General features: G+C 33.2%; 1 protein-coding gene across 1 annotated transcript in view; it reads left to right on the forward strand.

Annotated features, from left to right (window-relative positions):
• The first annotated feature begins 349 nt into the window (after positions 1 to 349).
• LOC132696673 (protein big brother-like) overlaps positions 350 to 14590 on the forward strand; it is a 31342-nt gene continuing 17101 nt past the window's right edge. Inside the window, exons 1-2 of the mRNA XM_060661643.1 lie at positions 350 to 615; positions 2918 to 3106. Of these exons, the coding sequence (XP_060517626.1) occupies positions 448 to 615; positions 2918 to 3106 (357 nt within the window). The 5' untranslated portion in view covers positions 350 to 447. The remainder of the gene's footprint in view (positions 616 to 2917; positions 3107 to 14590) is intronic.

Consider the following 14590-nt stretch of genomic DNA (forward strand, 5'->3'; position numbering starts at 1 on the left):
AATCTTAAACATTGGAAAAAGCCGTATAATTATACCGAAATATATACAAAGCGAGTGCGTATTACAATACCGTCTGTCAGAAATAAAAGGTATCTTTTGAAATCCCCAGATGCGCGGAACACAATGAGATCGTCGACGATATAAATCCGATAAAACAAGCTACTAAACTTTCATAGGAGAAAGCTCGTACCACGCGTTCGTTCCCTCTCGAAAAACGATCCGTTCGACAGCCCCCTCATGAACGTAAAGCGGCCTAGGGGTCCCGAAATCCCATGCTATTGGCCGAAAGTTGAATGGCTCCGCCCCATCGAGTGTTTGGAAAAAAATTCGACTGAGCTGAGGGACGACTGAGCTCACAGTTTATATCTGGGCACGGAAGTGGTAAGGTGTTGGTCGGAAAACCGGTAAAAAAGAAGGAAAAGTCGATTTTAAGTGTACGCGGACGAAATGCACGATCCAACTTCCGTTTTGACTGGCATGATGCCGTTCGATGCAATGAGCCTGTACGAACAGCCCAAGCCACGGTTCATTTTTAAAATGCCTAGGGTAGTGCCCGATCAGAAAGCGAAATTCGAATCCGACGAACTTTTCAGGAGGCTCAGCAGAGAAAGCGAGGTGGGTTTGGCTATTTTCTACAGGATTTAGCGGGTTCTATGGGAGCGTCTTTGTCCACAGTTTGCCTTTTACTGGTTTTAATTGAGTTTGATATGTTGGCCTTCTGATTTACTTAATCCCTTAAGTTCAAGGGATCATCCAAACAAGATGCCATAAATAAACGGTGTTTGACAGAGAGTTTGTCAAATTTGGTGGACGTATAGATAAATCCGTTTAAAGATATTTTGTGCCCTGTGCCCTAAACGCCCTCAATTTTTTATATCTTCGTTTTTCTAATATTTTCACGAATTTACAAAAATCGGCCATTTTCACTGAGGCAACATTGTTTTAAATGTGCCGAAAATTATTATATTTTAGATTTTCATCTGTAATTAGTGAGGGGACTGGTCAATTGACCGTCAAATTCGATCAAATTATTTTAAATAATATCTTGTAATTGTTGCGTGTTATCTATTACTATTTAATAATAATAGGTAACTTATATTAAATTATTAGGTGTTTGTGATATACAATTTAGCTACAACTCTATTCAATTAATATCCAAATACGATAACTTAGAGATTTCAGAGCGATGGCGACGTACCGCACAATATAAATTTCATTGTATTTTTAAAATTATTTCGGTCAATTGACACAAAAAAAAAGACTGATCAAGTCCACAACGCGATAAATTGATGATCGAGGTCAATTGAGAAAATATATTCGAAATGGATATTTATGTTTGAAGGTGTATTTTTTTTTCTTTCTCTGGTGTGAATTAGGTTTAGGTCTACTAACAAAATGTCCAGTGCCTACGACAAATGTTTTCCCTCTTTCTATAACAATCAAACATCAAAAGGATTTCAATACCTAGATTTAGCTTCATAGTTTGTAAAGTTTTGCATTATTTTTGGGTTTTTAATATGATGAGCAATTATAAAATATAAATTATGACTTTTTCCCTTAATGTAACAGGTATTACACGTTATCACACATTTCTTTGAGGTTGTCATTGAATGAATGTTAAACCAGCAAATTAAAGTTCATTCATTAGAATAGTTATTTCTTGTTTCCTCAACATATAATTTTCAATGCTGTAGTAATAATTTTAGGAATAGTAAAGTAATTTTTCAAATGCATTTAACGAGCAAGTAACGTCGTGCGTTTTCTACGACTATTGGAACTAGAACTTTAAAGAATTCAAAAACGTAATAGAAATTTTGAACCATTTTCACAATTTAATGGAAAATCGGTAAATTAATCTGGAACTGAAAAAAGCTGTCAGAAATCTGGATTTTTACCCTTATTGGTCTATTAACAACGCTTTGTATTACTTGTTTTAATTTAAATATGTAATAAGTGTATTATTAAAGGGTGTGTATTGAGGTGACACTTTCTTGCAAGTAGAAACCTTTAGGCATGATTTTATGTTTGTTATAAATTTTTCGGAACATCCCAATTTCACGGTATTACTACGAAATGGGTGAAAACTTGATGGACAAAAGATAACTGCAAAGAATTTTGTTACTTGTTATTTCTGGGAAACAAAATAAAATATACATACGCGTCATATTTTCATTGTTAATATACCGCTTCCATTCAGTTAACGCATTCGAATTTCCTAAGACGCGACCTTGACCATATAACGTTTTATTGCTACAAACTCACTTTAGTCAAGATATTAAAGAAGCAAATACCTAGAAATGAAGAAATGACCGCCGCTGAGAATGACTAAACGGATATGCCCAACATTTTTTTGCATTCACGCCCAAATAGACGAATACGTATACAGGGTGTTTCAGGAAATATTGACGTTCTAAACAACTGTTTGATATCGTTATAACGAAAAAACTTTTAGTGCCAAATTAAGGTTTTTAAGATAAGTGTTTAAAATATTTTATGCATTTTTGTAATTCAACTCTTCCAATTTTCGATTTTTTCTGTTTTTAATTTTTTTATGGGACAACAAATTAACATTAAATATCAACATTTTGTCTTACACGCGGTATAATAGCGTACGGTCCCAAATTGACATACAATCACAATTTATGTGTGCATTGTTAATAGTGCGTTTCAGCAGTAAACTGTTGAAATAAATATGTAAATGTGGGTTGAACACCCTGTTCACTAATAATTGTGTATTCCGCTCGTCTCTGACCAAATACTTGGCGTGTCATCATTGTATTCATACGTGGCAAACGAGAACAACATTGTTTGTATATTTATGCATATTTATCAAGTGACGAATATATCTTTGTGGAAGTTTTAATTTAAACTTAGTTTCATTTTTGAAGGGGATTGTGTATGGCCTCGTTTGTTGCAGATAAGGTATACGGGTTACAGAGACAGACCCCAAGAAGAAAGAGTGGCGAGGTTTCAAAACGCCTGTCGTGAAGGTCACACTGAAATAGCATTCGCAGCAACCGGAACCAACTTGCAGTTGGTATTCGCGCCTCCTTCTCCTGGATATATGCCCGAAAAAGAGTGCGATTTTGAAAAGGAACCCGGGAAAGTAAGTGCAGTAGTTTTTTCACCTAAAATGCTATAGTATGTTGTTCTCCATCTCCAGACTGCTAACCAATACACACGACTGTATCTTTTACAAACCCAGGTATTGAAATAGTTCTTATTAAAATACACCGGGATTCGCAGGTGTTTCAAAAATCATTCAGCTAATTTCTAGGGTTAATACAACATTAAGAAATAACATTAGTTTGGGTTAATATGCATATGAACCGAAATGCGGCCCTATAAAAGAAGCCTTAAAAAATCAGTTTAATTTTTATTATTTCCACCAAGCTTCATCTAAATAATATTTCGACAAAAGTTAATACTGACAATTTAAGTTCACAATAATTTACAAATATTTATACTTCGCAGTGCTTTCTGAAGCAATCGTTTTACCCTGACATAGTTTGTTTACTTGGCATAATTTATTAATTCGGCCAGGACACTACTTGCTAAAGCCTCAAATAATTTCTTTACTTTATAGAAGAGTACCTTTTTTATAGGAAAATATATTAGAAAATACTCCAATTCATTTCTTATTTTTCAAAAACATCAGTGGCATCCGTAAAGTGTTTAGGCTGAACATTTTTGAAAAGAAAAAATATACACCGCTATTTTCTCAAAAAATTAACGTTATGTTCGAATTTCAATTCAATTTCGAGTAATTTTTATCTCTACTCGGAAATTTATTAAAAAACACTCTGTATAATACAATTTGCTCTACTAAATAATAAATTGTGACGCCTATTGCAACACGCAGTCGAAGCCGGGCGACATTAAACAAAAGCATACGGTTCGTTGGGCGTAATAAATTTTTAATAGCCACCCTTCGGGACAACATTTTACAGACGGTTTAATATCGGACAAGAGAATAGCACTAAAGTATTTTCACGGACAGATATGATCCTCTTCGTGTCATAATTACATCGCTTTACTATCCTTTAGGTTGAAATTATACCTTTCTAGTTTAATTGCCCCCATTGTAAAATTCCCGAAAATGTTTCACGGTTTTAAAGTAATGGCCTTTATGGGCGGGCGATTCGACCCAAAGATAGGTTAATAATGTCAACATTGTTTCAGACCATGTGCGACTCTTTAAGTAGTTTTTTTATTTTTCAAACATTTTGTTTAATCTTACAAGTAAAAATTACATATTATTGGCTTCAAACTTCGCGTAAAACTTTTGCTGCAACTGTATCTATTTTCAGTATGGCGCCGCGGCGATCAATAAGGACGCTTGTCGGCAATTGGCCGGAGCTGGCGAGCGTCCCTTCTCGCCATTTTGAAAATGCGCACTCGTATGCAAACACAAATACTTCTTTTCCATTCGGAGATCATCCCGATTGTTATATTGTAAATTTTTTTAATTTATTTTATTTTACTGGGACGACTCAATTTCCAACACCCTTTATAACGCAATGATAAACATCACAGTATAAATAAATAATTCATCCGCGGTGCGGTTTATGCTTAAGATATTTAGGTATACTGTCACTCATTGTCGAAGCCAGTCATCTGTCCAACTGCCCTACTAGAAAAAGGACACGTTCCTCGAGTGTTTATTTAAAATATGTGTCAACTGTAGGACACCTACGTTAGGCCCAAGATATTTTCTCATCAAACGTTGCTACCAGATGTTCGCATTTTTGTAGAAGCTATCTGTCACACTTCTCTTGCGACTAATTGGAGCGCGAGTGAGTCGAACATTTCGTGAACGGGTATGGGATCCTAATTCGTTACGATTTTTTTGGAAGATTGGTAGTAGCACAGGATCACCTTCTGTTAACAATTGTAAACCTAAGGTAATATGTACGCATTTTTGATACTGTACAGCATGCCCGGATATTTTACGTCAATATTTTAACCACGTATTCTGAGACCCAAAATAAGGAGAGAAAACTTCATATAAACTAAAAACGTCTTAGTTTTTAACATAAAGGGTGTTAAATTTGAAGAGGTGACGGCGATTTTTTGTAAGTATTTTCGAAACACGTAAACATTCGTAAATAAAATTTGGTACAGTTACTTAACTTTTTAAGCTCTATTTAATGGACTGAAACTTAGTATTGTTGTATTGTCTCCACGGATGGGTAAGGTGGCAAAAATTTTCCACAAATTTTTTGTTTGTCAAATTTTCGTAATTTGGACCGCAGAATTTGAAAATTTGAAGTTTTCTACATAAATAAGGCCGCACCTCGCTAGAACACACCGTTTTCGAGATAAATGCTTTTAAAAATGTAATTACAAATTATTTTTTTATTTTAATTTTTATACAATCGCGGTGCAAATAATAATTTGTGTTTGTGTTGCTTGGTAAATAAAAATTAATTGACAATTATTCGACAACTTTTAATTTTGTTCATTGTTGTCAAAAAATAGTTTTTACTTGGATTGTTCTTTTAAATCCTTTTATTAACAAAAGACAAATCAAACTATCATCTCGTCCCCAAATTCACGAAGCGGCGAATATAAGTTTTGCTTGATTTTCAGGAAAGCTATCAGAAGTTTTAGTGGTTATTTAAACCCAAATATTGACTATGTTGTTGAAGATAAAATTATGAAATTTTAACAGGGGACTTCTGGGGTGATATTTTTTAGTTATTCCAGTAGTAAAATATTATATGTTTTTTGAGAAAGTATATTTATTTTCAAAAATACATTCCTTGACAAAAGAAACAATAAGTTTTACGTAATAAGACCTATAAAATCTAAATTTGGCAGCAAATACATATTAGATTACTAAACAAACAAATAAAAAATATTTGTAAACTTTACCTTTAAGTCACAACAACTTATTCTAATCCTATCCAAAAAAAAGAATAAAATTTTTACTGCTTTAGTGTAGTAAATTTGTATAATATTCTTGGTATTCACGAACGAACAAAATGATATCAAACTTTTTGAAGTCCCTTATTTAACTTGCCAACCGTCAGTGGAAATTTCGTGGAAATTCTATGGAACTAAAATTATCCGCAAAGTGGCTGGATTTAAAAAATATTCGGTTAATATGACTTTTAGTTACCATTATACTAAGCATTTTGGTCCAGTTTACGTCACTCTCATCATTTTGCGATCTTCTCAAGGTAAGGATTCTTAAATCCTGCGAAAGTTTTTTAAAGTTTAAAAAATCATCATAGTTCATTTCCGTAACAATATAAGGATGCTTTTTTCTTTGCAGTTTAGTTATGGGAATAATCTGACTGGGTACAAACAAGTTTCCGGCCGCTCTGCTTATAGTACTGCGTGCCGAATCACCCTCACTTTGTCTGTGGCAGTTTTTAAGAAAAAAGATCTATTCATTCGGCGCCCTTTTCATCACAAATTAGTAAAAACTGGAAAATACAAGAAGAGATTTCGGCAGCGCTCCTTTTACTTTTTGTTTGATCCCAAATATAACAATAACAATCTTTGTTCGCTAATTCATGTATCATAATTATAAAAACTTAGACACTGCTTATAAAATAACGTGCTTTCCTGGATAATTGCTCACTGGGTGACCTGTTGGAGATCAAACACAGCACTAATGTGTTGCCTTTTGCTTACTTTTGCCTTTAATTTCTCTAACTTTTTTCTTTTCATTTTGGTGCTTCTCATAAGTTTCTTTCATATTGCTTTTAGTAATTTTGTATTGCACAAAGTACAGATCTACTGTATGTATTGACACTAGCAGGATCTTTGTCTTCATATTCTTTCAAGTACATGTCATACATTTTTGTAATAGAAAGATGTGGTGCTCGCTTTTTCATTGCTTCTGATCTTCCACGTCGACCTTCTTTTTTAACTACACCACTTGGTTTCTTTTTTTCCACAAACGTTCTCATAACTTTTTCTGATATACATAGAGTATTTAAAAAAAGAACTTTACATACTGACAGTTTTTCGTCAAAATAAGGTAAGAAAAAATCTTTTCTCTAACCTTTTCTGGTTTTTTGGGTTTTTGGGAAAACTAATTTGTATTAAACTACATATGTATTGCCTTTGTAGATCTAGACTCTTAAGAGAATAAAAAATCAGTCATAATATCTTAGCTTAACTTCTTTTAGGTATGCATTTCGACTTTCTTTCTTCTTAAGGGGTATCTCTGTTTCACCACCTTCAACTTTAAAATCTTCTTGTTTAGACTTCCTTTCGAAAATTTCTGTAGTCCCAGAAAAATTATTGTCGTCATTGTTATTATTAACGTAGTTAGGAAATAGTTTATGTTTTTCGCAACCTAAATTTTCCTCGAAGTGATTCCAACAAAGTAGCGCGGAGCACATGTGACAGGCAGCCCAGACTTCATCTTTGCATCCAATAAATAAAAATAAATAAATAAATAAATAAAATGCTGCTGGAAGTGATTTTCATGAGCTGTACTAGCTTTAGAAACTTTATGTTTATCTTTTTCACGTATTGTTTTGGAGTTTTGGAGTCTGAATCGTCGTTATCATGAGCAGTACTAATTTCACCAAAGTAATGCCTATACAAAGCGAAAGTCCGCAGCCTCAAAACTGTTCCCCCTTTTGGTTGCAATGTTTAAACTCACAATCGAGTACGAAGTTTTCGTCAAGCCTTGAGTCATCAGAATCATCCAGGAACTTGTGAATATTGTCAATATCTGTTCTAGGATCTAAAAAAATCACCTTTAGCTTTTATTTATAATTATTAAAAGGACAGGTGTTCCACAAGTTACCTGGTTTATTGATGCATATATTCGAAATAATATTCATTTTCGCCTCTTTCGATTGACGCATCGAAGAACTTGAAACATTGTTGCAATTTTTAATACAAATTTTCCTTAAAACTGAGAGTGCAATATCATCAGTCTCATCCGAGCAATCTCTCGACAAATATCTCGTCTCGGTACTATTTTTCTTTAAGATTGAGAGTGGTATGTTACCAACAGCCTCATCATTTATTTCTAAAAAAGAGCAAAACAATCTTTTAGTGTGGAAACTATAATATCTACATATAACATGAACCACGACAAAGAACAAACAAACTTTTGCCTTATTTTATGTTATTTAATAACTACATTTTTCTTCGGTGTCAAGAATTTTGTCATAATACCATCGCTGCCTGTAGTTCATTTTAGCTTTGCTTCCTGTTTTCAGAATATTTTCCGATTTATCCAAAGTAACTAGATCTTTTATATCTACTACATTTTTAGAACAGTCTTTCCACAACTCTAACGCATCCATTTTCGGAGAAAAAACACGACAAAACACTTAAAACAACAGCAAAACAATTATAAACGTAACAACGCATGCAGCAATTTTTCGGTTAAAATACGCACCGGGTAATTCATCGAACTGGCTAATATTGAGGTTCGCATACATGCCACAACATTAAACTGGATTCAAAAAGAGGCGAATATAAAATACGCCTCTTTGAAAAAGTTAAACATTTTTAAATTAAATATTAACTGAAAATTTTCTATTTCTATTTTCTATTCGACCATCATATAAGCTCAAAATAGCATTTTTTCATATTCGCCTTTTCGTGTATTTGGGGACGATCTGTAAGGCTAATTATTATAATAAAAATTATAAAACTACATTTAAAGATATTTATGTGTTTCGAAAATATTTACAAAAATCGCCTTCACCTTTTCAACTTTAACACCCTGTATGTTGAAAACTAAGACGTTTTGGACCCTGGTTGCATGAATTTCTATCCTTATTTTGGGTGACAGAATACGTGGTTAAAATATTGACGTGTAATTTCGGGACACCCTGTATTTAGAAGCCTCTAGCCAAACCTACCGTGAAACACATTCTTCAACTTTCTGTGCTATATAATAAATAATGACTATTTATTCAAAATCATCGGAGTCTCTGTGTGTGGCATAGAGAAAGGAAACTGTTTATATTTTTCTTGACTAATCTCTCTTGAGCCGGAAAAATTGGCAAACGGGATTACAAGGGATTATCCATTCTTCCGGATGCTTAGGTATAAAAATTTATATTTCGAACAGATGTTTGCACTTGTCAAGGATACACCGCCGCTCGAAACGAATTTCTACCCAACTACATAATTTTAAAAACGCGTACCCCTGCATTTTCGGAAATTTAGTAGTTTCAGACACGAGCGTTTGTGACTTTTTATTTAGGTCACAAAAAAAACAGTTTTTACTTGAACATTTTAGAGGATGCGGAAAATATGGTAACTCTTATTTCTCAGATTTTAATGCACGACGTAGTGTCCGGAAATTTTAAGTTTTAATTAGATATAAATCAATTTTTCTATTGAGAAAATACACAGATAATAATCATAAATTATATGCAAAATTGTATATATTGAAATACAATTGATGTTTTTTTTTTCTGACAATTTTAAAATTGTTCCATATGGTATACAAGACGTGTGAGTTCAAAAAACTGACCCGCCAAAGGAAACCGAACCATCCCATATGGCGCTTGCATGACCTAAAACACGCAACGTTTCATCCGCCCTTTTTATCCGCTTAATTTGTAGGCGATTAAAATAATTTAGACAACCAAAACTCACAAGCCTTTAGGTAGGTAGCTATAATAAGGCATATTGCTCCTAAGTAGCTGATTCCCATGCTCTTTAGAAATAAAATCCAAAACGTATAACCGGTTAGGGTTAAACCACGAACTATTTACAAATATGAATAGTTACGACTTGTACCAGAGCCATAGTCGTCTCCAATAGAAAACGGCACTGATTGGTTTCAATTAATCAAATTAATTGAACGTGATAGCGTAAGCAGAAAATAATGTATTAAAATGGACCTACATTGAATTGCTATTTGAGACAAAAAAGGACAAAAATATTTAACGTAGGATATCCTACTGGAATTAGTAATTTTAATTTAATTCTTTCATAAACACCACTCTTAACTTTAAACAAAATCCGTATAGAAGATATTTATAAAAATGCGATTTTTTTTTATTTGTTTAAGAGTTCGACACCCAGTATCTTAAAAACTTAGCAGTTCCAGACGTATGCCTGTCCTAATTTAATACAAGGAATCATTTCTCGAAGTTGAATAACGTACCTTTTTAACACATTTAATAATTTAGTCAGTGCAGCAAACAGAGCTAGTTGGGAGCATTTTGAAACGCGCAATACCAGTTTTGTACTTTTCTGAAAGCTTGTTTTACGGTCTCCTGGAGTCAGATAAAAAGTAGGGTTATATTGTTGTTTTTAATTTACTTTACTTTTATACTTATTATATTAACGCAAATTCACCCGTGCACTTACATCAAAATGCGAGCGAAATTGGACTCTCACTTAATTCTGTCATTGGAGCATTCAGGAACTCAAAAATATGATTCGTTGGTTTTATTCACAATTCCATAAATTTTTAGGTAAGTATATTTGCCATGCAAAATTTATAATTGTATAAGAAATTGTTGCAGGACCTGAAGACAGCCACTTATAGCCAAAAAATGCGTTGTTTTTAAATTAAAAAATATATACGACTGAAAATGTTTTTGTTTACCGAGAAAACCAAAGAACCCTATACCCGTATCAATTTTATAGTAAACAAAATAGCATACTACTACTACAGAATAATACACTTAATTTAATTAATAAAAACAAATGAAGTATCATATAGAAGGGCATCTTCCGAAATATCTTTATCTACACAAAAATCAAAAATGTATTAACAGAGCATGTTCTTATCGAAAGAAATCATACTATCTGCAATTCTACAAAAGTGCACTTGTTCATAAGCATTTCTTTAAAGTTAACCGGATATTTTCCTAGTGTTGCTCGTTCAGACATGTACAGAACTAGTATTGTGGATTTCGAAATAACTGAATAACAATATTTGGTGCTCAAAACTAGTTTCATGAATAGTTTTTTCTTGGGCATCGCTCGAACTCGACTATTAAGCGTATCCAGGAAATAAATCTTTCTGGTATAATGCTGTATTTCTTTTTATAATTTTTATTTCCATTCAACAGTTTGATGGAAGCAGTAGATAAGGTGTGCCTACACATTTGGCATTTGAGTTAATGACTTTGCCTGCAGATATTTGTTGTTTTGGTGGATCACAAGTGAATTTGTGCTCTTATTTTATCGAAATTCGAATTCGAAACGCAAGCCCATGATCGATGTCTCAAAATGAAGGCGCCTGATGCACCATAAACCGTTTTACAGTTATTTACAGAGGCAGGGGTATGGCAAAGTTACAATAAACATCGTTTTATGTTAGACATTTCTCGCCTTTGAGGAAACCGCGCTTTATTGTGCATTTCGTCTGTTGCACCAGAGTGCACCATCCGGCATTATATTGTTCCGTTTTTTTTCTTCTTCGGGCACTATTTCGTCAATAAAACAACTGGCGTTGGTCGTGGTGTAACCGGCGATACAAGAACCTACGTTGCGCTTTCGGCAAAAATTTAATGTTTCGGTAATTTCATTAATTATTTTCTTTATTCGGCCTAATAATCTCAGTCTACTACTAAAGCAACGACAATTACTTATAATGTAAAAGTATAATTTCTAGATTTTACAATTAGACCAAACTGTATCGGAAAAGGTACGAATAAAGTATACCTTCCAACTTGTCAGAGTGCCGAAAACTTACTCTCACCACCGTTTAATAAATAAATATACGGAAAGTACTTAAGTTACCTAAAATACTCTACACGAATATGAAAGAAAAATCACAAAATTCACCCGAATGATTTGGCAGTTTTTTAATATTTGAACTCAGAAAAGTACTTTTTTAATCATGAAAAATTAGCTATTCAGTTGCCATATTAATTCGTTGACATTTTGATTGCGTGATGAAAGTTTCGTTGTATCATTTTTATTATGTAGATTAATTGGTTTTCTTTTTCTTTAGTTTTTATGTCTGACTTTCAAATAATCAGAAAAAAGTATTATTAAATTCAAACTTAGAGGCCTTAATTTTAATAAATATCGATTTATATCATAGTCATAGTTTCAAGGATGCATGCATGGCCCATCTCCTCTCACTCTTCACTCAACATAAAGTTTTTGTTATTTTCCTTGAATTTCGTTCGTCAAGTGTCATTTCCAAAAAAACTTTTTGGGACGTTCCGGATTTAACTTCTGCTGAAACAAACGTTCTCTTATTGCCGTTTCTAAAAAGCATGAAAACAAAAACCATGAAACATCTTTTGACCATTACAAGTTCCACATCAGTAATGAGTGTTACCAACTCGACCAATTATAAAATAAAAAGAAAATAAAAGAACAAAACACCTATTAGACAATTAACGAAAAACAAAGGACCGGTTTTTGTTTACCACCCGCGCACAATGTCCGGACGTGTGCTAGTTAGCGCTGTTGCTGACTAGTTTTTGTTTTTGTAATGTCAATTAGACGACAACGGGGTTTTATTTTCAGTCGTTTTGCACTCCGACGACACGCGACGATCCCCTTTGTTTTAGTTCTGCTCTAAGTTTCCCGGTGTGTCGCCTCACGTGGCGTTCGTAATGAAAATACAGGGTGTCCGGAACCTGGAAAAGCAAATTTTAGGAGACCGTGTCCAGAAATGCTTCCTTCCTTACGTGGTTTTAAAATTCTATTAAAATTTTTTTTTCAAACGTTGGAAGATTTTTTATGCACCAATGCCGTCTTTATCTGCAAGGGGTTTATATTTTTCAAGACTCATGCGTTACATATAACAATTTTCCTTTTTCCATAAATTTAATGTAAATAATGAAAGCATGAAAGCTATCATAGAAAGCGCAGTAGAAGGAAAATGGATACCAGGTTGTTGCTTTTATCACTCGCTCTGCCGAGTTTCCTTACAAATAAATGGAAATAAAACTGACAATTAAATATCTGTAGTTGCAATTTAAAACTTCACCTTTTAGTTACTAAATAGGTTTTCGTTTTTCTACTTAATGTTATATGTGAAACGACAAAAGAAATATATGTATCTCTAAAGAAAATGAAGTAAATCTAAATCTGATACTGTGACTAATACGTGTTAAAGAGAGAAACGAATTTGGATTCTGGTGGCGGTAAACATTACATTCCTTATTCGTATTTTTAAATACAAAATACAAATATTAATAATAGTAATAGTGTAAATGTTGAGACTAATTAAATTAAACAGGCTACAGGCAGACAAATACAAAGTAACTTGCTGATTAGCTTTAGACCTATTTTATTTTGGTCAGAAAACTCGGCATGTTATTCATTTTGTTATAATGTCACTGAGATATTAAATTGTTTTAAAGTTCGTAGCAGGTTTAAAGTCTACTAACGTTTTATTTTATATGTGTGTGTCAGTTTTGATTGGATACACACGTTCTAATCAGCAAGGAGAAATTATTAAAATTAGATTGGAATAAAAAATAATAAATAAATAAAATAAAATAAATAAAACTGGAAAAAATGTTTGAATCACTAATAATATATTTTAAAGTCCGTTGATTCAGATTTCGGGTAGTAAATGTATTACAAAGTTGCATTGTATATATGTCAAACCATTTATAAACAGCGGCCAGATCGTCAAATTTTTATTTATTTATTAATTATTTGGCTATTCAGTTAGCGACCAGATTGTCAAACGGTAAAAAATATTTATCGTTTAACATTATACCGGATTTGTAAAATAGAAATTTTGTTTAAAAGTAAAGTATTTAATAAAATATATTGATTGATACTATCAAACATTTTGCCCTTTCTATAAATAAAAAAAAAATGAGTAAAAACTTATTATTTACTATTTTTTTACTATTTACATATAAGCATACCTAAACAACAAAACATTTAAAATATTGATTTGACAATCTGGAAGCCGTTTATAAAACAAAAGGTTTTATAATCTGGCTACTACATATACATTGTAGTCGAGTTATTCTAGTGGGGTTAAACGTTCCAACACCGTCGACAAAAGGCCACTTTTTGACGTGCCCCTTTAGAGTTATTAATGACCGCACGGCCCAGAAACTACCGTTCATTTGTCATGCTTTATTTTCCATCAGCCTTGCCCTTCCGTATTAGTTCTCTCCGGTTTCGTCACATCGATATTTGTTTAATTCGGACGAATTCAAGAACGAAAGGTGCCGAAAAAAAAGAATTGGACCGGAGAAAGATTCATTGACTCGTTCCCCGCTTCGCGAACCAAAGTCTGCGTTTTCCAATCGACAAAAAGGAGCCAATGAGCCGTCGACTGCGACGAATCAAAAAAAGAATCAGTTTATGGTAAAAAGCTTCGAAAGGATCGGGTTTTATCGTCGAGAACTCGTTCTGAATTGACCGTTAAAAAATCTAATTTTCTTTTTGTACGAAACCATAGAAATAATCGATGTATATCGATGGAATATTATTACCTGCCGGTAAAGATACGTTTCGGTGTCTGCTGAATGAAAGCGGATACCTTAGAGCGAGGCACCGATGCACTGCAGTTACAGAGTGATTAGTTAAAACGAACCAAATGGAACCGATCGATTATTTGACTTGTTATTTACTTGATGGTGTTTAATTTAAAATCGGGTATGGCGAATTTTGAGAATAAGAATTATTTTAGAAAATAGTACAATTAAAG

This window comes from Cylas formicarius, unplaced genomic scaffold (genome assembly GCF_029955315.1).
Source record: "Cylas formicarius isolate icCylForm1 unplaced genomic scaffold, icCylForm1.1 PGA_scaffold_1__22_contigs__length_36826433, whole genome shotgun sequence".
Classification (NCBI taxonomy): domain Eukaryota; kingdom Metazoa; phylum Arthropoda; class Insecta; order Coleoptera; family Brentidae; genus Cylas; species Cylas formicarius.